Source organism: Coregonus lavaretus, assembly GCF_964263955.1.
Source record: "Coregonus lavaretus genome assembly, chromosome: 6".
Taxonomy (NCBI): Eukaryota; Metazoa; Chordata; class Actinopteri; order Salmoniformes; family Salmonidae; genus Coregonus; species Coregonus lavaretus.
In genome coordinates this window covers 18,321,754-18,347,317 of record NC_139993.1, presented here as the reverse complement: position 1 = coordinate 18,347,317, position 25,564 = coordinate 18,321,754, and the positions used below count along the sequence as shown (strand labels likewise).

At 44.4% G+C, this 25,564-nt stretch overlaps 1 protein-coding gene across 2 annotated transcripts in view; it reads left to right on the top strand.

Moving 5' to 3' along the window:
* The window catches only part of ctbs (chitobiase, di-N-acetyl), a 38,457-nt gene that overhangs the window by 11,180 nt on the left and 1,713 nt on the right, over positions 1–25,564 (top strand). For both annotated transcript variants that reach the window (XM_084163769.1, XM_084163770.1), the window contains 5 exons: positions 4,093–4,231; positions 20,619–20,827; positions 21,365–21,536; positions 21,696–21,793; positions 25,284–25,445. In XM_084163769.1, coding sequence (XP_084019895.1) covers positions 4,093–4,231; positions 20,619–20,827; positions 21,365–21,536; positions 21,696–21,793; positions 25,284–25,445 — 780 coding nt within the window. The remainder of the gene's footprint in view (positions 1–4,092; positions 4,232–20,618; positions 20,828–21,364; positions 21,537–21,695; positions 21,794–25,283; positions 25,446–25,564) is intronic.

Below are 25,564 nucleotides of genomic sequence, written 5' to 3'. Positions count from 1 at the left end.
GGGTATTGTGTGTAGATTGATGAGGGGGGAAAAAAATAATAATCCATTTTAGAATAAGGCTATAATGTAACAAAATGTGGAAAAGGTGAATGGGTCTGAATAATTTCCGAATGCACTGTATATGTATAGCTTTATGAGCTGGATTGCCTGTCTTTGCAATTCGTTTATTTTCGTTTGTGCTCGTTAGCATATTTAGCTAGCAGCCTCCATGGAAATTCACTATTATTTGTGCAATTTTTTTTTTGCATTTTGGTGAGAGCAGGATGACATTTTTCAAGCAGGATAAAATATAAAATGCGTAAGAAATATCTTGCTGCATTTTGTAAACAAAGCTCTAAAATATTTCTTATTGTAATTACTGCTCTGCATCAGACCAATTTTGTGCTTCAGTTTCACTTCTCCACTCAGATGAGAATTCACAAACGGGCGTTCTATCAGCAGACAATGCTCTGACTGATGTGTAGCTACTTTTCTCCTGTATTTTTCTCGGTGTAGCCAGCCTACTTTTCTCCGGTAAAATGTAAGATTAACTTTAAGAAAAACATTAGGAAATGTAGCTGTCTATAATAAACATAAATATGTTAGCCATGCATAGATTTAGCAAAAGATACCTTGCTTTTTCATTGTAAGCTCATTTATCCTACTTGTGTGGATGGCAGCCAAATAGTGTTACACTTCTGTTGTCATCTGATGTAAATGAAGCTATTTTCTGCCAAATGTTTTGCAGTAATGTATTTTCTGTGAAAGAAAACCTATAGATCACTCTATTGAAGAAAAAAAAAAAGAACTCTTGACCTTCAATATAAAACGTGACCCCTGGATTCACCTGCCCTCGATTTCTCCAGTTATGCTATTTACAAACTAACAGGTGACTGGCTCAACTGTTCTGGGGAACTATAGTAATGTAAAATAATGTGGCAGGTGAAATGAAGAACTCAATCTGCTTCATCTTCTAACATATTGCACAAGTTGACTGCAGGTAAGTAGCTACAAATATTACAATGTATAAAAAAACTTCAAGTGAATAGTTTCAACGGTATTGGAAAAACCAACCTGTGGCTATTTCCAAATAACCCAATATACAGTGGGGAAAATAAGTATTTAGTCAGCCACCAATTGTGCAAGTTCTCCCACTTAAAAAGATGAGAGAGGCCTGTAATTTTCATCATAGGTACACGTCAACTATGACAGACAAATTGAGAATTTTTTTTCCAGAAAATCACATTGTAGGATTTTTAATGAATTTATTTGCAAATTATGGTGGAAAATAAGTATTTGGTCACCTACAAACAAGCAAGATTATTATTAGGAAATGGAAGACATACAAGACCACTGATAATCTCCCTCGATCTGGGGCTCCACGCAAGATCTCACCCCGTGGGGTCAAAATGATCACAAGATCATCAAGCAAAAATCCCAGAACCACACGGGGGGACCTAGTGAATGACCTGCAGAGAGCTGGGACCAAAGTAACAAAGCCTACCATCAGTAACACACTACGCCGCCAGGGACTCAAATCCTGCAGTGCCAGACGTGTCCCCCTGCTTAAGCCAGTACATGTCCAGGCCCGTCTGACGTTTGCTAGAGTGCATTTGGATGATCCAGAAGAGGATTGGGAGAATGTCATATGGTCAGATGAAACCAAAATAGAACTTTTTGGTAAAAACTCAACTCGTCGTGTTTGGAGGACAAAGAATGCTGAGTTGCATCCAAAGAACACCATACCTACTGTGAAGCATGGGGGTGGAAACATCATGCTTTGGGGCTGTTTTTCTGCAAAGGGACCAAGACGACTGATCCGTGTAAAGGAAAGAATGAATGGGGCCATGTATCGTGTCATCTCCCGTCTGGATTACTGCAACTCGCTGTTGGCTGGGCTCCCTGCCTGTGCCATTAAACCCCTACAACTCATCCAGAATGCCGCAGCCCGTCTGGTGTTCAACCTTCCCAAGTTCTCTCACGTCACCCCGCTCCTCCGCACACTCCACTGGCTTCCAGTTGAAGCTCGCATCTGTTACAAGACCATGGTGCTTGCCTATGGAGCTGTGAGGGGAACGGCACCTCCGTACCTTCAGGCTCTGATCAGTCCCTACACCCAAACGAGGGCATTGCGTTCATCCACCTCTGGCCTGCTGGCTCCCCTTCCTCTGCGGAAGCATAGTTCCCGCTCAGCCCAGTCAAAACTGTTCGCTGCTCTGGCACCCCAATGGTGGAACAAGCTCCCTCACGACGCCAGGACAGCGGAGTCACTCACCACCTTCCGGAGACATTTGAAACCCCACCTCTTTAAGGAATACCTGGGATAGGATAAAGTAATCCTTCTACCCCCCCCAAAAAAAAAATTAAATAAAATAAAAGAATTGTAAAGTGGTTATGCCACTGGCTATAAGGTGAATGCACCAATTTGTAAGTCGCTCTGGATAAGAGCGTCTGCTAAATTACGTAAATGTAAATTTTGAGTGAAAACCTCCTTCCATCAGCAAGGGCATTGAAGATGAAACGTGGCTGGGTCTTTCAGCATGAAAATGATCCCAAACACACCGCCCGGGCAACGAAGGAGTGGCTTCGTAAGAAGCATTTCAAGGTCCTGGAGTGGCCTAGCCAGTCTCCAGATCTCAACCCCATAGAAAATCTTTGGAGGGAGTTGAAAGTCTGTGTTGCCCAGCGACAGCCCCAAAACATCACTGCTCTAGAGGAGATCTGCTTGGAGGAATGGGCCAAAATACCAGCAACAGTGTGTGAACCTTGTGAAGACTTACAGAAAACGTTTGACCTGTGTCATTGCCAACAAAGGGTATATAACAAAGTATTGAGAAACTTTTGTTATTGACCAAATACTTATTTTCCACCATAATTTGCAAATAAATTCATAAAAAATCCTACAATGTGATTTTCTGGATTTTTTTTCTCATTTTGTCTGTCATAGTTGACGTGTACCTATGATGAAAATTACAGGCCTCTCATCTTTTTAAGTGGGAGAACTTGCACAATTGGTGGCTGACTAAATAATGTTTTTTCCCCACTGTATGGTATATACGGTATACCGCCCAAGCCTATATGAAAATCTGGAAACCGCCCAACCCTAGTTCCTGTAAATGTCTCTGGCCTCACATGAAGGCATGGATTTGAGGGTTAAGCTATCACTCAAATGAAAGCCAACCACTGCCACTATTTAGAAACCGATGTGAGGTGATGATTCGTTGAAATTATCCAGCCAAAAAAGTGTTGTTTCCTTCTTCATATTGGCTGTCGCCTGTCTGCAATAAACATTTTCTCACAGAGATATGAGTTGATAAATCGCTACTACAGGTTCTCATCTATCGACTGGTATAGGTAGTATAACTAAATTAATTGAGGTTTGTCTGTTAAAAGTGTGCAAAGGGTTCATGTCGTCACGATCGCCAATATCAATGTGTGAATCATTTGCGCATGCTATTGATTATAGTAGAACAAGCTAATCAATTTCAGTCTGGAGTGACCGCCAGGTAAAAGTTTGTGAGTACGTGCAGTTTATAAGGTAATCATATAGCACCGTAATCTGAACATGTGTGACATGGCTGTGTAGGGAGTAATTGTTATGTCTTGGTCTTCAAAATATCACAACTTATTTCAGCATATTGATTATGAGGTCCTCTGTAGCTCAGCTGGTAGAGCACGGCGCTTGTAACGCCAAGGTAGTGGGTTCGATCCCCGGGACCACCCATACACAAAAAATGTGTGCACGCATGACTGTAAGTCGCTTTGGATAAAAGCGTCTGCTAAATGGCATTTTATTATTATTATTATTATGAATTTGGGCATTTAGAACCAGTGTTTTGCCACTCGGCTATAAATAAAAAATGTATGACAACAGGAAGCAGCAATAATCATTTTTAACTTGTGTTTTAGGAATATAAATGGTACTTCTAACATTCATTTTTCAACAGGATTCTACTTAATTAGGTAACTACTAAATGAGCCCAAAAACGTGCTATTTATTGATTTTGATGATATTAGTGAAATCGTTTATCTAGCCTAGATTCAGTAAAAAAGTTGATGACCTGATAAGAGGCTTTAGAGTTCATCACCTGCCACTGGTCTCTCTGCTTTCAGGTGTTTGTGTTTGATGTGGGCAAGAAAGCATGGAAGTCATATGATTGGGGCAAAGTGACAACTGTTGCTGCATTTGGGAAATATGATGCTGAACTCATGTGCTACGCCCATTCGAAAGGAGCACGGGTAGTCCTGAAAGGTAAGGTTTGGTATCTCAACCATATGCCAGTCCATGGGTTTGTCTCAATTATCTCTCCTTTCTCCCAAAGTGTGGACTTGGGAGAACTCCATACATGGATTTGAAAGGAAATTACTGGTATTTGGAAACAACCTAGCCCAGGGTTCCTCAACTGGCGGCCCAGTGATTTTATTTGTCCCCCCAAGTTTTCAGAACAATTTTTTACAATTATTTTTATTGTTGGACATAAGACTGAAAACACCAGCAAATCAGCGCCAATAGATATACAGTGAGGGAAAAAAGTATTTGATCCCCTGCTGATTTTGTACGTTTGCCCACTGACAAAGACATGATCAGTCTATAATTTTAATGGTAGGTTTATTTGAACAGTGAGAGACAGAATAACAACAAAAAAATCCAGAAAAACGCATGTCACAAATGTTATAAATTGATTTGTATTTTAATGAGGGAAATAAGTATTTGACCCCTCTGCAAAACATGACTTAGTACTTGATGGCAAAACCCTTGTTGGCAATCACAGAGGTCAGACGTTTCTTGTAGTTGGCCACCAGGTTTGCACACATCTCAGGAGGGATTTTGTCCCACTCTTCTTTGCAGATCTTCTCCAAGTCATTAAGGTTTCGAGGCTGACGTTTGGCAACTCGAACCTTCAGCTCCCTCCACAGATTTTCTATGGGATTAAGGTCTGGAGACTGGCTAGGCCACTCCAGGACCTTAATGTGCTCTTCTTGAGCCACTCCTTTGTTGCCTTGGCCGTGTGTTTTGGGTCATTGTCATGCTGGAATACCCATCCACAACCCATTTTCAATGCCCTGGCTGAGGGAAGGAGGTTCTCACCCAATATTTGACAGTACATGGCCCCGTCCATCGTCCCTTTTTTTATTTTTTTTATTTTTATTTCACCTTTATTTAACCAGGTAAGCCAGTTGAGAACAAGTTCTCATTTACAACTGCGACCTGGCCAAGATAAAGCATAGTAGTGCGATTAAAAACAACAACACAGAGTTACATATGGGGTAAAAAAACATAAAGTCAAAAAAAATACAACAGAAAATATATATACAGTGTGTGCAAATGTAGCAAGTTATGGAGGTAAGGCAATAAATAGGCTATAGTGCAAAATAATTACAATAGTATTAACACTGGAATGCTAGATGTGCAAGAGATTATGTGCAAATAGAGATACTGGGGTGCAAAAGAGCAAAATAAATAACAATATAGGGATGAGGTAGTTGGGTGGGCTAATTTCAGATGGGCTGTGTACAGGTGCAGTGATCGGTAAGGTGCTCTGACAACTGATGCTTAAAGTTAGTGAGGGAGATAAGAGTCTCCAGCTTCAGAGAATTGGAAGGAATGGCGGCCAAAGGAGGTGTTGGCTTTGGGAATGACCAGTGAGATATACCTGCTGGAGCGCAGACTACGGGTGGGTGCTGCTATGGTGACCAATGAGCTAAGATAAGGCGGGGATTTGCCTAGCAGTGATTTATAGATGGCCTGGAGCCAGTGGGTTTGACGACGAACATGTAGTGAGGACCAGCCAACAAGAGCGTACAGGTCACAGTGGTGGGTAGTGTATGGGGCTTTGGAGACAAAATGGATGGCACTGTGATAGACTACATCCAATTTGCTGAGTAGAGTGTTGGAGGCTATTTTGTAAATGACATCGCCGAAGTCAAGGATCGGTAGGATAGTCAGTTTTACGAGGGCATGTTTGGCAGCATGAGTGAAGGAGGCTTTGTTGCGAAATAGGAAGCCGATTCTAGATTTAACTTTGGATTGGAGATTCTTAATGTGAGTCTGGAAGGAGAGTTTACAGTCTAACCAGACACCTAGGTATTTGTAGTTGTCCACATACTCTAGGTCAGACCCGTCGAGAGTGGTGATTCTAGTCGGGTGGGCGGGTGCCAGCAGCGTTCGATTGAAGAGCATGCATTTAGTTTTACTAGTGTTTAAGAGCAGTTGGAGGCTACTGAAGGAGTGTTGTATGGCATTGAAGCTCGTTTGGAGGTTTGTTAACACAGTGTCCAATGAAGGGCCAGATGTATACAAAATGGTGTCGTCTGCGTAGAGGATCATTGATATACACGGAGAAAAGAGTCGGCCCAAGAATTTAACCCTGTGGCACCCCCATAGAGACTGCCATAGGTCCAGACAACAGGCCCTCCGATTTGACACATTGAACTCTATCTGAGAAGTAGTTGGTGAATCAGGCGAGGCAGTCATTTGAGAAACCAAGGCTATTTAGCCTGCCAATAGGTGGTTGACAGAGTCGAAAGCCTTGGCCAGGTCGATGAAGACGGCTGCACAGTACTGTCTATTATCGATCGCGGTTATAATATCGTTTAGGACCTTGAGCGTGGCTGAAGTGCACCCATGACCAGCTCGGAAACCGGATTGCATAGCGTAGAAGGTACGGTGGGATTCGAAATGGTCGGTGATCTGTTTGTTAACTTGGCTTTCAAATACTTTCGAAAGGCAGGGCAGGATGGATATAGGTCTGTAACAGTTTGGATCTAGAGTGTCACCCCCTTTGAAGAGGGGGATGACCGCGGCAGCTTTCCAATCTCTGGGGATCTCAGACGTTACGAAAGAGAGGTTGAACAGGCTAGTAATAGGGGTTGCGACAATTTCGGCGGCTAGTTTTAGAAAGAAAGGGTCCAGATTGTCTAGCCCAGCTGATTTGTAGGGGTCCAGATTTTGCAGCTCTTTCAGAACATCAGCTGTCTGAATTTGTGTGAAGGAGAAGCGGGGGGGGGGCATGGGCAAGTTGCAGCGGAGGGTGCAGAGTTGGTGGCCGGGGTAGTGGTAGCCAGGTGGAAAGCATGGCCAGCCGTAGCAAAATGCTTGTTGAAATTGTAGATTTATCGGTGGTGATAGTGTTTCCTAGCCTCAGTGCAGTGGGCAGCTGGGAGGAAGTGCTCTTATTCTCCATGGACTTTACAATGTCACAAAACTTTTTGGAGTTAGTGCTACAGGAGGCTAATTTCTGTTTGAAAAAGTTAGCCTTTGCTTTCCTGACTGCTTGTGTATATTGGTTCCTAACTTCCCTGAAAAGTTGCATATCGCGGGGGCTATTTGATGCTAATGCAGTACGCCACAGGATGTTTTTGTGCTGGTCAAGGGCAGTCAAGTCTGAGGAGAACCAGGGGCTATATCTGTTCTTAGTTCTGTATTTTTTTGAATGGGGCATGTTTATTTAAGATTGAGAGGAAATTACTTTTAAAGAACAACCAGGCATCCTCTACTGACGGAATGAGATCTATATCCATCCAGGATACCTGGGCCAGGTCAATTAGGAAGGCCTGCTCGCTAAAGTGTTTTAGGGAGCGTTTGACAGTGATGAGGGGTGGTCGTTTGACCGCGGACCCGTTACGGACGCAGGCAATAAGGCAGTGATCGCTGAGATCCTGGTTGAAGACAGTGGAGGTGTATTTAGAGGGTAAGTTAGTCAGGATGATATCTATGAGGGTACCCATGTTTACGGATTTAGGGTTGTACCTGGTAGGTTCGTTGATAATTTGTGTGAGATTGAGGGCATCTAGTTTGGATTGTAGGATGGCCGGGGTGTTAAGCATATCCCAATTTAGGTCACCAAGCAGTACGAACTCTGAGGATAAATGGGGGGCAATCAATTCACATATGGTGTCCAGGGCACAGCTGGGGGCTGAGGGGGGTCTGTAGCAAGCGGCAACAGTGAGAGACTTATTTCTGGAAAGGTGGATTTTTAGAAGTAGAAGCTCAAACTGTTTGGGCACAGACCTGGATAGTATGATATAGCTCTGCAGGCTATCTCTACAGTAGATTGCAACTCCACCCCCTTTGGCAGTTCTATCTAGACGGAAAATGTTGTAGTTGGGGATGGACATTTCAGAATTTTTGGTGGGCTTCCTAAGCCAGGATTCAGACACTGCTAGAACATCAGGGTTGGCGGAGTGTGCTAACGCAGTGAATAACTCAAACTTAGGAAGTAGACTTCTGATATTTACATGCAAGAAACCAAGACTTTTGCGATTACAGAAGTCAGCAAATGATAGCGCCTGGGGAGTAGGAGTGATACTGAGGGCTGCAGGGCCTGGGTTAGCCTCTACATCACCGGAGGAACAGAGGAGGACTAGAATAAGGATACGGCTAAAGGCTTTAAGAACTGGTCTTCTAGTGCGTTGGGTACATAGAATAAAGGGGGCAGATTTCTGTGCGTTGTAGAAAAGATTCAGGGCATTATGTACAGACAAGGATATGGAAGGATATGAGTAAAGTGGAGGTAAACCTAAGCGTTGGGTAACAATGAAAGAGATAGCATCACTGGAGGCACCAATTGAGTCGGTCTCCGCGTGTATGGGGGGTGGGACAAAGGAGCTATCTAAGGCAGGTTTAGCTGGGCTGGGGGATCTACAGTGAAATAGTACAATTAGAAATAACCGAAACAACAATAAGCTAACCATATTGACAAGGGAGAGAGGCATAAAGCAATCACAGGTGTAATTTGAGAGAGCTAAGACAACAGCTGGTAATGACGACACAGTTTGGGCTGAGGCTAAACATAAACAGGATGCAGTACCGTAAAAAGGAACAGTCCAGCAGACATCAGCTGTATAGCTGAGTTATCATAAGGTCCGGTGAACAGCAATAGGATAGTTCGGAGGTAGTTCGGGGGCTGCTAAAGCACTAGCGAGCAAGAGGCCACGGCTAGCGTGTGCTAGCGGGCCGGGGCTAGCAGATGGAATCTTCGTGGTCGATGTCGTAACGGTAAGCCTGTTGTAACCACATCAGACGATTTCGTCGGCAGACCAGTCGTGTAGGATCGGCGGGGCTCCGTGTCAACACTAGGTGGTCCCGTCCGGTTGACAGAGAGGTAGATATCCGGGAGATGGGAGATGGGCCTAGCTCAGGATGATTAGCCAGACCACAACGTCCATTTTGTTGCAGCTAGCTGGTAGCGATGAATCCGGAGTTAAAGGTCCAGTGATTCAGTGATTCCGGCAGAAAAACTGATATGTTCTGGGTCGATAACGCGCTGTGCAGACTGGCCGAATAATAGTCCAGACTAGAGCTGGCTGGTAGGTGGTGCAGGCCACGGACAATGGTGATAAACCGCTAACGGTAGCTGATAGCAAGTAGCTAGTTAGCTGGCTACTCCCGTCCGGTAGACCTAGAGGTATATAGCCGGGATATGAGCCTGGCTCTAGGCTAGCTCGAGGCTAACTGGTGCTTGCATCGGGGGCAGTGGTGATTAGCCAAACAGCAACATCCATTCGGTTGCGGCTAGCTAGTTGCGATCCGGTGATTAATGTCCAGTGATTAAATTATTCCGGCAGAAAAATCCAATGTTCTGGGTGAAATACCGCAAGTAGCTAGTTAGCTGGCTAGCTAGTTTCAACTGGAGATTCTAGATAAAAGGTAAGTCAATAATAGAATCTGTTCCACGTTGAGTGAGGCGGGTTGCAGGAAAGTATATTTTGTAGAAGGATGAAAAGTCTGATAGGAAAATATGTACGAAAAATACAAAAAAACTGGGTATTTACGGGCTATTTACAGACACACGACAAAAACAGGACTGCACTACTACGCCATCTTGATGCGGTGAAGTTGTCCTGTCCCCTTAGCAGAAAAACACCCCCAAAGCATAACGTTTCCACCTCCATGTTTGACGGTGGGGATGGTGTTCTTGGGGTCATAGGCAGCATTCCTCCTCCTCCAAACACGTTGAGTTGATGCCAAAGAGCTCGATTTTGGTCTCATCTGACCACAACACTTTCACCCAGTACTCCTCTGAATCATTCAGATGTTCATTGGCAAACTTCAGACGGGCCTGTATATGTGCTTTCTTGAGCAGGGGGACCTTGCGGGCGCTGCAGGATTTCAGTCCTTCACGGCGTAGTGTGTTACCAATTGTTTTCTTGGTGACTATGGTCCCAGCTGCCTTGAGATCATTGACAAGATCCTCCCGTGTAGTACTGGGCTGATTCCTCACCGTTCTCATGATCATTGCAACTCCACGAGGTGAGATCTTGCATGGAGCCCCAGGCCGAGGGAGATTGACAGTACATTTGTGTTTCTTCCATTTGCGAATAATCGCACCAACTGTTGTCACCTTCTCACCAAGCTGCTTAGCGATGGTCTTGTAGCCCATTCCAGCCTTGTGTAGGTCTACAATCTTGTCCCTGACATCCTTGGAGAGCTCTATGGTCTTGGCCATGGTGGAGAGTTTGGAATCTGATTGATTGATTGCTTCTGTGGACAGGTGTCTTTTATACAGGTAACAAGCTGAGATTAGGAGCACTCCCTTTAAGAGTGTGCTCCTAATCTCAGCTCGTTACCTGTATAAAAGACACCTGGGAGCCAGAAATCTTTCTGATTGAGAGGGGGTCAAATACTTATTTCCCTCATTAAAATGCAAATCAATTTATAACATTTTTGACATGCGTTTTTCTGGATTTGTTTGTTGTTATTCTGTCTCTCACTGTTCAAATAAACCTACCATTAAAATTATATACTGATCATTTCTTTGTCATTGGGCAAACGTACAAAATCAGCAGGGGATCAAATACTTTTTTCCCTCACAGTGCATTCGGAATGTATTCAGACCCCTTCCCTTTTTCCACATTTTGTTACCTTACAGCCTTATTCTAAAAATGGATAAAAAAATTTTTTTCCCTCATCAATCTACACATAATACCCCATAATGACAAAGCGAAAACAGTTTTTTAGAAATGTGTGCAAATAAAAAAAGAAACGTATTTACATAAGTATTCAGACCCTTTGCTATGAGACTCGAAATTGAGCTCAGGTGCATCCTGTTTCCATTGATCATCCTTGAGATGTATCTACAACTTGATTGGAGTCCACCTGTGGTAAATTCAATTGATTGGACATGATTTGGAAAGGCACACACCTGTCTATATAAGGTCCCACAGTTGAAAGTGCATGTCAGAGCAAAACCCAAGCTGAGAAGTCGAAGGAATTGTCCGTAGAGCTCCGAGACAGGATTGTGTTGAGGCACAGATCTGGGGAAGGGTAGCAAAAAATGTCTGCAGCATTGAAAGTCCCCAAGAACACAGTGGCCTCCATCATTCTTAAAATAAATACATTTCGAACCACCAAGACTCTTCCTAGAGCTGGCCACCCGGCCAAACTGAGCAATCGGGGCAAAAGGGCCTTGGTCAGGGAGGTGACCAAGAACCTGATGGTCACTCTGACAGAGCTCCAGAGTTCCTCTGTGGAGATGGGAGAACCTTCCAGAAGGACAACCATCTCTGCAGCACTCTACCAATCAGGCCTTTATGGTAGAGTCGCCAGATGGAAGCCACTCCTCAGTAAAAGGCACATGACAGCCCGCTTGGAGTTTGCCAAAAGGCACCTAAAGGACTCTCAGACCATGTGAAACAAGATTCTCTGGCCTGATGAAACCAAGATTGAACTCTTTGGCCTGAATGTCAAGCGTCACGTCCGGAGGAAACCTGGCACCATCCCTACGGTGGGTAAAAAAATAAATAAAGCATACCAGTCCCTTTACCGTTGACTAATTAACCTCTGGGGTGGCTTGCCTTTAGTACTGCGATTGGACCGCCGGAGGTCTCGGGACCTACTCCCATCATCTTAAGTGTTTTTTTTTTTTTTTTTTTTTTTTAAGTGACTCCCCTCTGGGTTCCAACGCTGCAGGGAAGACCATGTTGCTATCATCCTAATCTAACCAGTGTAGGGGCTAGCCACAAAGAGTCAACACTCTCCTCAGACCTTGGCGGGTGAGGGCCCTTCTAAGTTCCTCGTCTCCCTCTCTCTGACACCATTGAGAATGTGCAAGGTTTTTATCTGATCCCTGTGGATAACACGCTCCCTGCTGCCTTTCTCTGGACGGACAGTGAAAACCTGCAGGTCTGAGCCATTCTGTCTCACAACAAGGTAGGGCGTAGACTCCCAGAGATCCATGTGGTTTGGTATGGAGTGGTCCTGCTTTTGGCAATACCATACAGCTTGCATTGTTCGTATATAACTTCTGCCTTGGTCAGAGTGCAAGCGGGCTGGACCACCATAGTAGGCAAACCAGTGTTTGACAAGTACTCGTGCAGTTGTCTTCGCTATTGGTTCCGGGTAGGCACAGTGACGGTGAGTAGAGTAAACATATCCGTCAGCAATAAAACGTTTTCGTACCTATCACATGGCTCAAGCAGGATATAGTCCATTGTTAGGACCTCCTGTGGCACTGTCATGTTAGTGCAAGTTAAAGGTGCTCTGTACTTTCGAAAGACATCTCGAGCCAGGATGCACCTCTGGCACTCTTTCACCAAGCCTGCACATCCTTATCCATCTCCATCCAGTAGTATCTTCTCCTCAAACTTTCCTGTGTTCCCTTTCTCCAAATTGACCTCTGTGGTCATGGCGGGCTTCAAATACAGCCTTGTGTAGGTCACCAGGAATGATCAGTTGCATGATTCGTTCCCCATCCCTGGGATAGATCATGGTTCTGTACAGCACTACAGTGGTAATGTCTCCCCAACTCTTCCAACTAGGCTGAGAGCCACTCTCTGCTGCCATGATCACCGGGCATATGTCTGTGTCTGCCAGTTGTAGCTGTCTCAAGGCCTCAGGGAAGTAACTTGAATCTGACATATGAATCTGTGCACACCCCACTCTGTCAATACCGTCACCTTGGGGCCACAAGGATGCCCTGACCTCCTGTGGTTGGATGACGAAGAAATCTCCTCTTGTGTCATCAGCCTCCGGTTCTACAGGGTTGGGCAGTTGAGTCAAAGCATCCGCAGCACCATGGGCTTTTCCAGGCTTGTACCTTATTTCAAAGTCACATCTGCCAGCTGGGCAGCCCATCGTTGCTCTGTTGCATTGAGGTTAGCATTATCAAAGTATTTCAGTGGGTTATGATCTGTGAACACAACAAACTTGGAGTATATGAGGTATTCACGGAACTTCTCAGTGATAGCCCACTTGAGAGCCAAAAGCTCCAGCTTGAACGCACTATAGTTCTTGCCTTTCAGACCCTCTCAGTCTTCTGTTTGCATACCCCACCACTCTCTCGCTCTTCCCTCTTGTTCTTGACTCAAGATGGCACCCAGGCCTTTGAAACTGGCATCTGTTGTCAAAAGGAAGGGCCGCGTCAGGTCCGGATAAGCCAAAATCTGTGCTGTTCCTAGCCTAGTTCTAAGCTCTTCCAAGGCCTCTGCACATGCCTCATCCCAGATGAAAGGAAGAGCTGTTTTCTCTTTGTTAGTACAAGCTTATGTAGCGGAGCGGCGATCTGTGAGGAGTTTGGCACGAACTTACTGAACCGTACTTCTTCTCTCAGTAAGTGACATTTACTTGGCTTGAGTTTGAGTCATCGGTCTCTGAGCTTAGAGAACACAAGGTGAAGCCTGTCCAAGTGTGAGTCGAAGTCAGCTGAGAAAACCAGGATGTCGGTGAGGTAAATGAGTAGCATGTCAAACAAGTAGTCCCCTAGCACTGACTCCATAAGTCGCTGAAACGATGCTGGGGCGTTGCTCAATCCGAACGGCATCCATGTCCACTCAAACAGCCCGAATTTAGTCATAACGGCTCTCTTGGCCTGATCAGCAGGATCCATGGCGACTTGGAAATAACCGGATGTCAAATCAAAGGAGGAGAACAACTTTGCCTGCCCCAGTGCTTCCAGTGAGCCCTCCACTCGTGGCAAAGGGTAGGCATGTCAATATGACATTATTCAGCTTCCTGAAGTCACCACAGAACCTGACTGTCCCATCTTTCTTTTTCACTATAACGTCAGGGGAAGCCCAGGCACTGTGACTTCGCCATAGGATACCCTGGGATACCAGGTCCATCACATGGCTCTTGAACTCTTGGTAGACGTGAGGCAACACCCGCCTTTTGCCGCTGTTTGATGGGGTCTGCTGCGCCAGTCGGGACTCTGTGGTGAACAGCATCAGTGTACCTAAAGTTATTATCACTCTTGGAGAACACTTCCTCATGTCGTCGGAGTAAGCAAATAAGCTTTTCCCTCTGACTGGTCAGCATTTGGGTGTCTACATCCACCGGTACCGGCATTCCAGCCCCTCTGGCCGAACCCTGTTCGCTAACAGCTGACACTCTTGCGCTGACAGGTACCCGGACATGCACTTAGTTTCTTTGCTTTTCGAAAACCAGGACTTCTGGAGGGACAACCTCTGCTGGCCTGCTGATCTCCGCCACTATTGTACGAGTGGACACTTTATATTTTCAGAACTTGTATTTAGCACTCTTACTGGAACTGTCTGGTTCTGAGCCTGAGTCAACACATATGACCTATCAGCACACTAGAGGGTAGGGAGCATGCTGGTGTAGGACTGACCAGCACCTGACATCTGTCTATGCCCTGGACAATTTTCTCACTGAAGGGGGGAACAGTGACCTTCTGATGTTCTACTAATCTAACATAACTTAGACGACCTGGCTTATCTAACACCTGCCCTTGTTGTCTGACCTTAGCCCAGATCCTGGATACATTTCCACTCTCTTTTATTGTCTCTCCCTCAGGCCTGAGGAACGCTCCAAAAACGTAATTGTACTCTTTAAGGATGTTCATTCCAAGGATACCTTGCACCTGAGTCCGTTCTCCTTGAGTCACAGTCTGCCTCTTTGACGACCAAGATGCATTTCCCTGGGAAGACCTTCACCTTGCACTCAACATCTGCTTCCATAAACCCTAAGAAAAGAATGTCAAGGCTATTAGCTGCTGTCAACTTCAAGCAGCTGGCATCCTTCAGATGAGTGCTCCCTCGGAAACCGTCATTGAAGTGGGAAGCGCATATGGTTGTCACTTCAGATCCTGTATTTATGAGGCATCTCGCCTGAAGGCCTAACCTTCATCGAGCCGTCTGATCCTCCTCGGGATATAGCTCTGACAGCCGGGCTTCCCTGGGTGTTGGTCACAACTTGCTCAGCTTCAGTGCTCCTCTGTTGTGCACGGCGGTTCTCCGGTCTGAGACAATCCCTTTTAATGTGACCAGGCTTATTGCAGCGGTAACATATGTATTGTCCATTCTCGTCTTTCTGAGGAGGGGGTCTCAGTCTTTGCTGCCTAATCTCGTCAGCGGCGAGGTGGTTTGGGGACGGGGACTTTGCGGTCAACTGGAATAAGTCTTCCTGTCGTGCAGCCAGCTTTTCCAATGCTTCTGTGAGACATGTTAGTGCAGCTGACTCGGGCGTTGGCTCAGAACTGACTGAGTGTGCCACAGCAGAGCTCCACCCCTTATCTGCAGATGGGTTGTTAGCTGCCACACCACCCTCCTCAGGGAGAGAGAACTTGATGGTAATTTTTGCCTGCCCAAAGAGGTAGTCTCCGCTTGGTCTTCTTTTGTCTGTCTGGGTAACCCACTCCAACTGAAATAACTCCTTGTTTGTGGGTGGGGCCACCCAAGTCGGGTATCTTTTTTATCTCTGGGAACATAAAAAGTGGGGGCCAATGATGTTACGTTGCTTTGATTCTCAATAACTGTCTTAGCCAAGTAGAGGGTTTCACGATGCTCATCTCTAAATTGGGTAAGGAGCATTGCCTGATCTTCAAACCTCACTTCTTGCTTTTCTACCTCTTGCCTCAGACTGTACTTGGGCCTCCAGTTCTTCAGCCATTTTGATGTGGTCCTCTGTAGCTCAATTGGTAGAGCATGGCGCTTGTAACGCCAGGGTAGTGGGTTCGATCCCCGGGACCACCCATACGTAAAAATTTATGCACACATGACTGTAAGTCGCTTTGGATAAAAGCGTCCGCTAAATGGCATATTATTATTATTATTATTATTATTATTATTGATGAATGTGAACTTTTATGCACACTTGTTTAAACCTGTTTGTGGGATGCCAAATATAAAGATGTAATTATCTGAGGACATTAATACAAGGGAACCAGGGTTTCGGGATTCTCACAGTATCTTGGTTTGACTTCTGTTTTCATTAACCCTTTTGTTCTGCTTTTTTTAATGAATAGAAAGTTTAGAGTTGGTAATAACGGTGTAATCACAATACTCTGGGTCCCTTTTACACAAAATAAACCCTTTTTTCAAAATTGCAACCACATATACAGTGCATTCGGAAAGTATTCAAACCCCTTGACTTTTTCCACATTTTGTTACGTTACTGTCTTATTCTAAAATTGATTAAATTGTTTTTTCCCCTCATTAATCTACACACAATATCCCATAATGACAAGGCATTTATTTGTATTTATTTTTATGTTTGCAAATTTATAAAATAAACCCCCCCCCGGAAATATCACATTTACTTAAGTATTCAGACCCTTTACTCAGTACTTTGTTGAACCATCTTTGGCAGCGATTACATTCTTCGGTATGACGCTACAAACTTGGCACACCTTTATTTTGGGAGTTTCTCCCATTCTTCTCTGCAGATCCTCTCAAGCTCTCGTCAGGTTGGATGGGGAGCGTCGCTGCACAGCTTTTTCAGGTCTCTCCAGAGATGTTTGATCGGGTTCAAGTCCGGGCTCTGGCTGGGCCACTCAAGGACATTCAGAGACTTGTCCCGGAGCCACTCCTGCGTTGTCTTGGCTGTGTGCTTAGGGTTGTTGTCCTGTTGGAAGGTGAACCTTCGCCCCATTCTGAGGTCCTGAGTGCTCTGGAGCAGGGTTTCATCAAGGGTCTTTGCTCCGTTCACCTTTCCCTCGATCCTGACTGGTCTCCCAGTCCCTGCCGCTGAAAAACATCCCCACAGCATGAGGCTGCCACCACCATGCTTCACCGTATCGATGGTGACAGGTTTCCTCCAGATGTGACACTTGGCATTCATGCCAAAGAGTTCAATCTTGGTTTCATCCGACCAGAGAATCTTGTTTCTCGTGGTCTGAGAGTCCTTTGGGTGCCTTGTGGCAAACTCCAAGCGGGCTGTCATGTGCCTTTTACTGAGGAGTGGCTTCCGTCTGGCCACTCTACAATAAAGGCCTGATGGAGTGCTGCAGAGATGGTTGTCCTTCTGGAAGGTTCTCCCATCTCCACAGAGGAGCTCTGTCAGAGTGACCTTCGGGTTCTTGGTCACCTTCCTGACCAATGCCCTTCTCCCCCGATTGCTCAGTTTGACTGGGCGGCCAGCTCTAGGAAGAGACTTGGTGGTTCCAAACGTCTTCCATTTAAGAATGATGGAAGCCGGTGCCTCCCGAGTGGCACGGCTGTCTAAGGCACTGCAGACCCGGGTTCGATCCCAGGCTGTGTAGCAACTGGCCTCGACTAGGAGACCCATGAGGCGTTGGACAATTGGCCCAGCGTCGTCCGGGTTAGGGGAGGGTTTGGCTGGCCAGGATGTCCTTATCCCATCACACTCCTTGTGGCGGGCCAGGCGAATGCACGCTGACTTCGGTCGCCAGCTGTACGGTGTTTCCTCAGACACATTGGTGCGGCTGGCTTCCGGGTTAAGCGAGAAGTGTGTCAAGAAGCAGTGCGGCTTGGCAAGGTCGTGTTTCGGAGGACGCATGGCTATCGACCTTCGCCACTCCCGAGTCCGTACGGGAGTTGCAGTGATGTGGACAAGACTGTAACTACCAATTGGATGTCATGAAATTGGGGAGTAAAAGTGGTAAAAAGTAAAACAAACAAACAAAACAAAAAAGTATGATGGAAGCCACTGTGTTCTTGGGGACCTTGTATGCTGTAGACATTTTTTGCTACCCTTGCCAAGATCTGTGCCTAGACACAATCCTGTCTCGGAGCTCTACGGACAATTCCTTAGACCTCATGGCTTGGTTTTTGCTCTGACATGCACTATCAACTGTGTCCAATCAATTGAATTTACCACAGGTGGACTCCAATCAAGTTGTAGAAACAGGATGCACCTGAGCTCAATTAATCACAAGAGTCTCATAGCAAAGGGTCTGAATACTTAGGGTATTTGTTTTTATAAATGTGCAAACATTTCAAAAACGCTTTGTCGTAATGGGGTATTGTGTGTAGTTTGAGGAAAATGTTTTATTTAATCCATTTTAGAATAAGGCTGTAACGTAACAAAATGTGGAAAAAAAGGGAAGGGGTCTGAATACTTTCCAAATGCACTGTATACAATAAATGCTTCACATACAAATATGAATGAACCTCTGCCTACTTTTTGTAACACAGAAAATAGACACCAAGACAATATTTACGCATAATCCTGTACACAATGAGTGTGACTTAACCTATGGAACCGGTTCCGTAACCTTGACAAAAACCACCAAAATAAAATATGTAACTTTGCTTTAGCAAAAATAATACTTCAATATCTGTATTTCCTTTACTGACTGACTGTAGAAAAATATAACTTTGTATGAAAGTAAAACATTTCCTCGAAGACCTTAATCCATGTAAACAAACATTTGTAAGAGATTACAAAAAAATACTACTTCTGTTGTTAGACAGTACAGACTTATCACAGGAAAAAAGAAATGTGCACACCTAAACCGTTACTGTTACCTCAAGCCCACTTTATCACTAAATGGCTATTAACAATGTCAGTCCTTTAATGAGAATGTTCTTCTCTTTGTAGTGACTAACGTTAATGCCCCTTGAAAACTTTTAGCTATTAGTGTCCCTTCAATGTGCTGCTAGCATTTAGCCACTCTCTTATCGTTAGCTAGTACATTATATATACAAAAGTATGTGGACACCCCTTCAGATTAGTGGATTTGGCTATTTCAGCCACACCATTGCTGACAGGTGTATAAAATCGAATACACAGCCATAGACAAACATTGACAGTAGAATGGCCTTACTGAAGAGCTCAGTGACTTTCAACGTGGCACCGTCATAAGATGCCACCTTTCCAACAAGTCAGTTTGTCAAATGTCTGCCCTGCTAGAGCTGCCTTGGTCAACTGTAAGTGCTGTTATTGTGAAGTGGAAACGTCTAGGAGCAACAATGGCTCAGCCGTAAAGTGGTAGGCCACACAAGCTCACAGAACGGGACCACCGAGTGCTGAAGCGTGTAGCACCTAAAAATCATCTGGCCTCGGTTGCAACACTCACTACTGAGTTCCAAACTGCCTCTGAAAGCAATGTCAGCAGAAGAACTGTTCGTCGGGAGCTTCGTGAAATAGGTTTCCATGGCCGAGCAGCCGGACACAAGCCTAAGATCACCATGTGCAATGCCAAGCGTCGGCTAGAGTGGTGTAAAGCTCGCCGCAATTGGACTCTGGAACAGTGGAAACGCGTTCTCTGGAGTGATGAATCACGCTTCACCATCTGGCAGTCTGACAAACTAATCTGGGTTTGGCGCATGCCAGGAGAACGCTACCTGCCCCAATGTAAGGTGACAACTGTAAAGTTTGGTGGAGGAGGAATAATGGTCTGGAGCTGTTTTTCATGGTTCGGGCTAGGCCCCTTAGTTCCAGTGAAGGGAAATCTTAACTTAATGACATTCTAGACGATACTTTTTGGCAACAGTTTGGGGAAGGCCCTTTCCTGTTTCAGCATGACAAAGCCATTGTGCACCAAGTGAGGTCCATACAGAAATGGTTTGTCGAGACTGGCCTGCACAGAGCCCTGACCTCAACCCCATCGAACACCTTTGGGATGAATTGAAATGCCGACTTCAAGCCAGGCCTTATCGCCCAACATCAGTGCCCGACCTCACTAATGCTGTGGTGGCTGAATGGAAGTAAGTCCCTGCAGCAATGTTCCAACATCTAGTGGAAAGCCTTCCCAGTAGAGTGGAGGTTGTTATAGCAGCAAAGGGGGGACAAACTCCATATCAATGCCCATGATTTTGGAATGAGATGTTTGACAAGCAGGTGTCCACATACTTTTGGCAATGTCGTTTATTTCAATTTCATTTTCAATAAATTTGCAAACATTTCTAAAAACATGTTTTCACTTTGCCATTATGGGGTGTTGTGTGTAGATGGGTGAGAAATAAAATAAATTAAATTAATTTCGAATTCAGGCTTTAACACAACATAATGTGGAATGAATACTTTCTGAAGACACTGTAAGCCTTCCACAACCATAATACCCAACAATAAAATAATCAAAGTAGTTTAACATACTTTTTTGCAATAATCACTGGTCTGGCTTTGAAGTCTATGAAAATAAATGTTTTGTTAAATTTAACCAGAACCATGCACAATGCACGGCACATCCACTAGTAATGAGCAGGTTGATGTTTATTGTCATGAGTCTTGTCCTGGAGGCAGAATTGAGTGATATCCCCCTAGATAGGCCAGCTACAAGGTCAAAATTGGCTATATTGAAAAACAATTTTTTAAACAAAATTGAGCTTTTTTGGCTTTTTAAAAATTGATTCTTGCTATACAGGCATTTGGAACATCGCGCTAAAACTGACATTTGAATTAATCGAAATAATTATATATATCGCCTAGCCCTATAAGAGCCGTGCATGTGAATTAATCCTAAATGCATTTGTCATTGTTGTACATTATTTTACTGTAGGTGATGTGTCCATCCCTGAAATGGTTGACCCTGCCAACAGGACAGCATGGATCACAGGCAAAGTGGACTTGGCCAAGAGGCAGTTTATGGATGGCATCAACATAGACATTGAGCAAGAGGTGGCCGACTCCTCCCCAGAGTACTACGCCTTGACAGCACTCGTCAAAGAGACCACTGAGGCCTTTCATAGAGAGATCCCAGGTTCCCAGGTGAATACAATAGTGTATCCGAGTCATACCAGACCAATAACTTGGTGTAAGAGATATGTTGGCATGTAGGCTAATTACGCTCCGAATTCACAAATGAAAGCAGGTCATATACAACATTTTGGTTAAAAGTAAATTGATTAATCCAACCTTACAATCTGCATACCTAAGCTTTTTTGGGTGTCACAACTGAAAACACTCATCAGGCACCAAACAGAAGAAAATGAACTGAAACAGGGAGGGACTACATTAAACAGTCCAATAATACTACAGTGTGCCCTAATGCAGGGGTTTTCAAACCTCTCCTCGGGGACACCCAGCCATTCCATGTATTTGAGCTATTCCAGAGCTAGCACACCTGATTCAACTTGTCAACTAATTATCAAACCTTTGATTAGGTTTATCAGATGAGCTAGTTCAGGGCTACAACAATAGTGTGGAATATCTGGGGGTCCCAGAGGAGAGATTTGAAAACCACTGCCCTAATGAATAGCTTCCTCCGTGCCCTTAACTTATCCTCTTCTCCTGACTCTTTCTCAGGTGTCATTTGATGTTGCCTGGTCGCCCAAGTGTATAGACAGGCGCTGCTACGACTACGCCGCCATTGCCGAGTCCTGCGACTTGCTATTTGTGATGTCCTATGACGAGCAGAGTCAGATATGGGGCAACTGTGTTGCGATGGCGAACGCCCCATTCAATCAGACACTGACAGGTAAGTCATCTGTTGAGAAGGACCTCTATAAGCCCAAACCAGAAGCCATTTTATTGCAGTTATTTGACTTAAAGCAAAAAGCTACAGATCCCTAGCCACTACTTGTCATGCTGAATATACTAATGCTAACCTGCCATGGCTTTCTGTCTTTTATTCCAGCGTACGACCAATATTTGGCGATGAAGATGGATCCAAAGAAGCTTGTGATGGGAGTACCATGGTATGGCTATGATTACCCTTGTCTCGACTTCTCCCAGGTGAATACTCCATGAATATAGTTAGTAATAAAACAATACATTTGATTTATAACACGCTTTTCATTGAAAGACAATCGCGAAGTGCTCCAGTGAGTGCATAGAAAAATGTACATTATAGTTGTTAGACAGTGTATTGCTATTATATAATGTTATCCTGCTGCAATGTTCCCTCTAAGCTGAGTGCAGCTCCCCCATGACTGCCACGCATAAGAAATACCAGCCCGTGCAGAGACGCACTTTACTAGAGTGTATGCCTTGTTAGTTTACACTATCAATGTTTCCCTCTACTGTGGGAATTGTGATCGAATCAACATATTAGCCATTTTCAATGCAACATACCGAAACAAATCTAACTATGCAAGACAGTCTGTGATTTTGTTTTAGGCAGAGCGCATCAACTGAGGATTCTATTGCATTCACAGGCACGAGCGATCGCGAGTAGATGCACTTGTTTTGAGATCAGAGCCGCATGTAGCCATGTGTGCACATTTGTTCATATTCTTTACTAGTTAGTGAGTTATTAGCCCAGGTGTAGCTTATTTCTGGTCAGCAATGGGGGAGTGATTACTTCTTACAAGAGCACAAAACATGTACATTTCTTGCCATCTTTAAAAGAGTCAGGTAAAGAGCTTTTTTTATGTCTTAAAGGGGCAGTGTTGTATTTTGAGACAGGCTTGAATAAGCTAAGAAGCCAATAGGCAGAGGGTAGCATACATTTTGTCAGGATGTTTTCTGAAGTCTCATGGAATGGAGGCCTACATTGAACACATATTGGATGTTACTGTAGGCTGTATCATGGAACAGCTATTTCAATAGCTATTTCCATGTTAAAATGTTATGGGATGCATTTTTGCCATTGTTTTTGTTGATAGGCCATTCTGGTAGGCCTACATTATGATCAAATAGCCACAGTAGCCTACTTGGCCACTGTTAAAACTTTAACTTAAAGCAGGTACAGCCTCAGTGTTCACAGTAAACACGTACCAGAAGTTGTACAAAATTCTTACAACTTTCAAGTTTGCGCTTACAGTGCCCTCAAAGTATTCACACCCCTTGACTTTTCCACATTTTGTTACAACCTGAATTTAAAATGAATTAAATAGTTTTTTTTGGTCACTGGCCTACACACACAACCTCATAATGTCAAAGTGGAATTACAGTGCAATCGCAAATTATTCAGACCCCTTCCCTTTTCCAACATTGTTAGGTTACAGCCTTATTCTAAAATGGATTAAATAAACAAATCGACACACAATACCCCATAATGACAAAGCGAAAACAGGTTTTTAGAAATGTTAGCAAATGTATTACAAATAAAAAACAGATACATAAGTATTCAGACCCTTTGCTATGAGACTTGAAATTGAGCTCCAGTGCATCCTGTTTCCATTGATCATCCTTGATGTTTCTACAACTTGATTGGAGTCCACCTGTGGTAAATTCAATTGTTTGGACATGATTTGGAAAGGCACACACCTGTCTAAATGAAGTCTCACAGTTGACAGTGCATGTCAGAGCAAAAACCAAGCCATGGGGTCGAAGGAATTGTCCGTAGAGCTCCGAGACAGGATTGTGTCGGGTCACAGAACTGGGGAAGGGTACCAAAACATTTCTGCAGCATTGAAGGTCCCCAAGAACACAGTGGCCTTCATCATTGTTAAATGGAAGAAGTTTGGAACCACCAAGACTCTTCCTAGAGCTGGCTGCCTGGCCAAACTGAGCAATCGGGGGAGCTGGTCACTCTGACAGAGCTCCAGAGTTTCTCTGTGGAGATGGTTGTCCTTCTGGAAGGTTCTCCCATCTCTGCAGCACTCCACCAATCAGGCTTTTATGGTAGAGTGGCCAGACGGAAGCAACTCCTCAGTAAAAGGCACATGACAGCTCGCTTGGAGTTTGCCAAAAGGCTCCTAAAGGACTCTGTCCATGAAAAACAAGATTCTCTGGAAACCTGGCACCATCCCTACGGTGAAGCATGGTGGTGGCAGCGTCGTGCTGTTGGGTTGTTTTTCAGTGGCAGGGACTGGGAGACTAGTCAGGCTCGAGGAAAGATTAAAACCTGCTCCAGGGCGCTCAGACTGCGGCGAAGGTTCACCTTCCAAAAGGACAACGACCCTAATCATACAGCCAAGACAACGCAGGAGTGGCTTCGGGACAAGTCTCTGAATGTCCTCGAGTGGCCCAGCCAGAGCTCCGACTTGAACCCGATCAAACATCTCTGGAGAGACCTGAAAAACAGCTGTGCAGCGACGCTCCCCATCCAACCTGACAGAGCTAGAGAGGATCTGCAGAGAAGAATGGGAGAAACTCCCCAAATACAGGTGTGCCATACTTGTAGCGCCATACCCAAGAAGACTTGAGGCTGTAATCGCTGACAAAGGTGCTTCAACAAAGTACTGAATACTTACATAAATGTGATATTTCCATGTTTTATTTGTAATAAGTTTTCTAACATTTTGTTTAGTCATTATGAGGTATTGTGTGTAGATTGATGAGGGAAAAAACTATCCATTTTAGAATAATGCTGTAACGTAACAAAGTGGATAAAGTCAACGGGTCTGAATACTTCCTGAATGCACTGTATGTTCAGGAGCGAAAATGTGCTTAACAAGTCACAGTGAATTTCAAACACAGATTCAACCTCGCAAAGAATTGTACCTATTGGTAGATAGGTTTTAATGTTTTACTTTTTTTAAGCAGACATTGAATATCTCTTTGAGCATGGTGAAGTTATTAATAACGCTTTCGATGGTGTATCAATACACCGATAGTGCCGGAGAGGAAGGAAACCGCTCAGCGATTTCATCATGAGGCCAATGGTGACTTTAAAACAGTTACCGAGTTTAATGGCTGTAATAGGAGAAAACTGAGAATGGATCAACAACATTGTAGTTACTCACTCCACAATACTAACCTAATTTACAGAGTGAAAAGAAGGAAGCATCTACAGAAGAAAAATATTCCAAAATATGCATCCTGTTTGCAACAAGGCACTACCATAAAACTGCCAAAAATGTGTCTAACAAATTAACTTTGTGTCCTGAATGCAAAGCGTTATGTTTGGGTCAAATCCAACATACTGTAACACATCACTGAGTACCACTCATCATATTTTCAAGAATGGTGGTGTCTGCATGTTATGGGTATGCTTTTCATCGGCAAGGACTAGGGAGTTTTATAATAAAAAATAAACGGAATAGAGCTAAGCACAGGCAGAATCCTAGAGGAAAACCTGGTTCATTCTGCTTTCTAACACACTGGGAGACAAATTAACCTTTCAGCAGGACAATAACTTGACCAAGTTGCTTACCAAGACGACATTGAATGTTCCTGAGTAGCCTGGTTACAGTTGACTTAAATCGGCTTGAAAATCTATGGCAAGACTTAAATGGCTGTCTAGCAATAATCATCAACCAATTTGACAGCGCTTTAAATTAGAGAGAACATTGTCCTGCTGTATCTCTAAACTATGTGTGTCTTTTTCTCTAATTAGGAAGGGGTGTGCTCCTTAGCCAAGGTTCCGTTCCGGGGCGCGCCTTGTAGCGATGCAGCTGGCCGTCAGATCCCTTACAGCTTTATGATGAAACAGATCAACGGCTCTATGTCTGGGAGGCTGTGGGACGAGGTCCAGCTGGCTCCCTACTACAACTACAAGGTATGGAGACACATTGTATAGAACGTGTATAGAAAGAGTAAGAGTAGCCTAAGCCCATTTGTCTGGGCTGCTGGTGACAAGTGACAACTCAACACAAGCTGCAGCCATTTCGGGGAAAA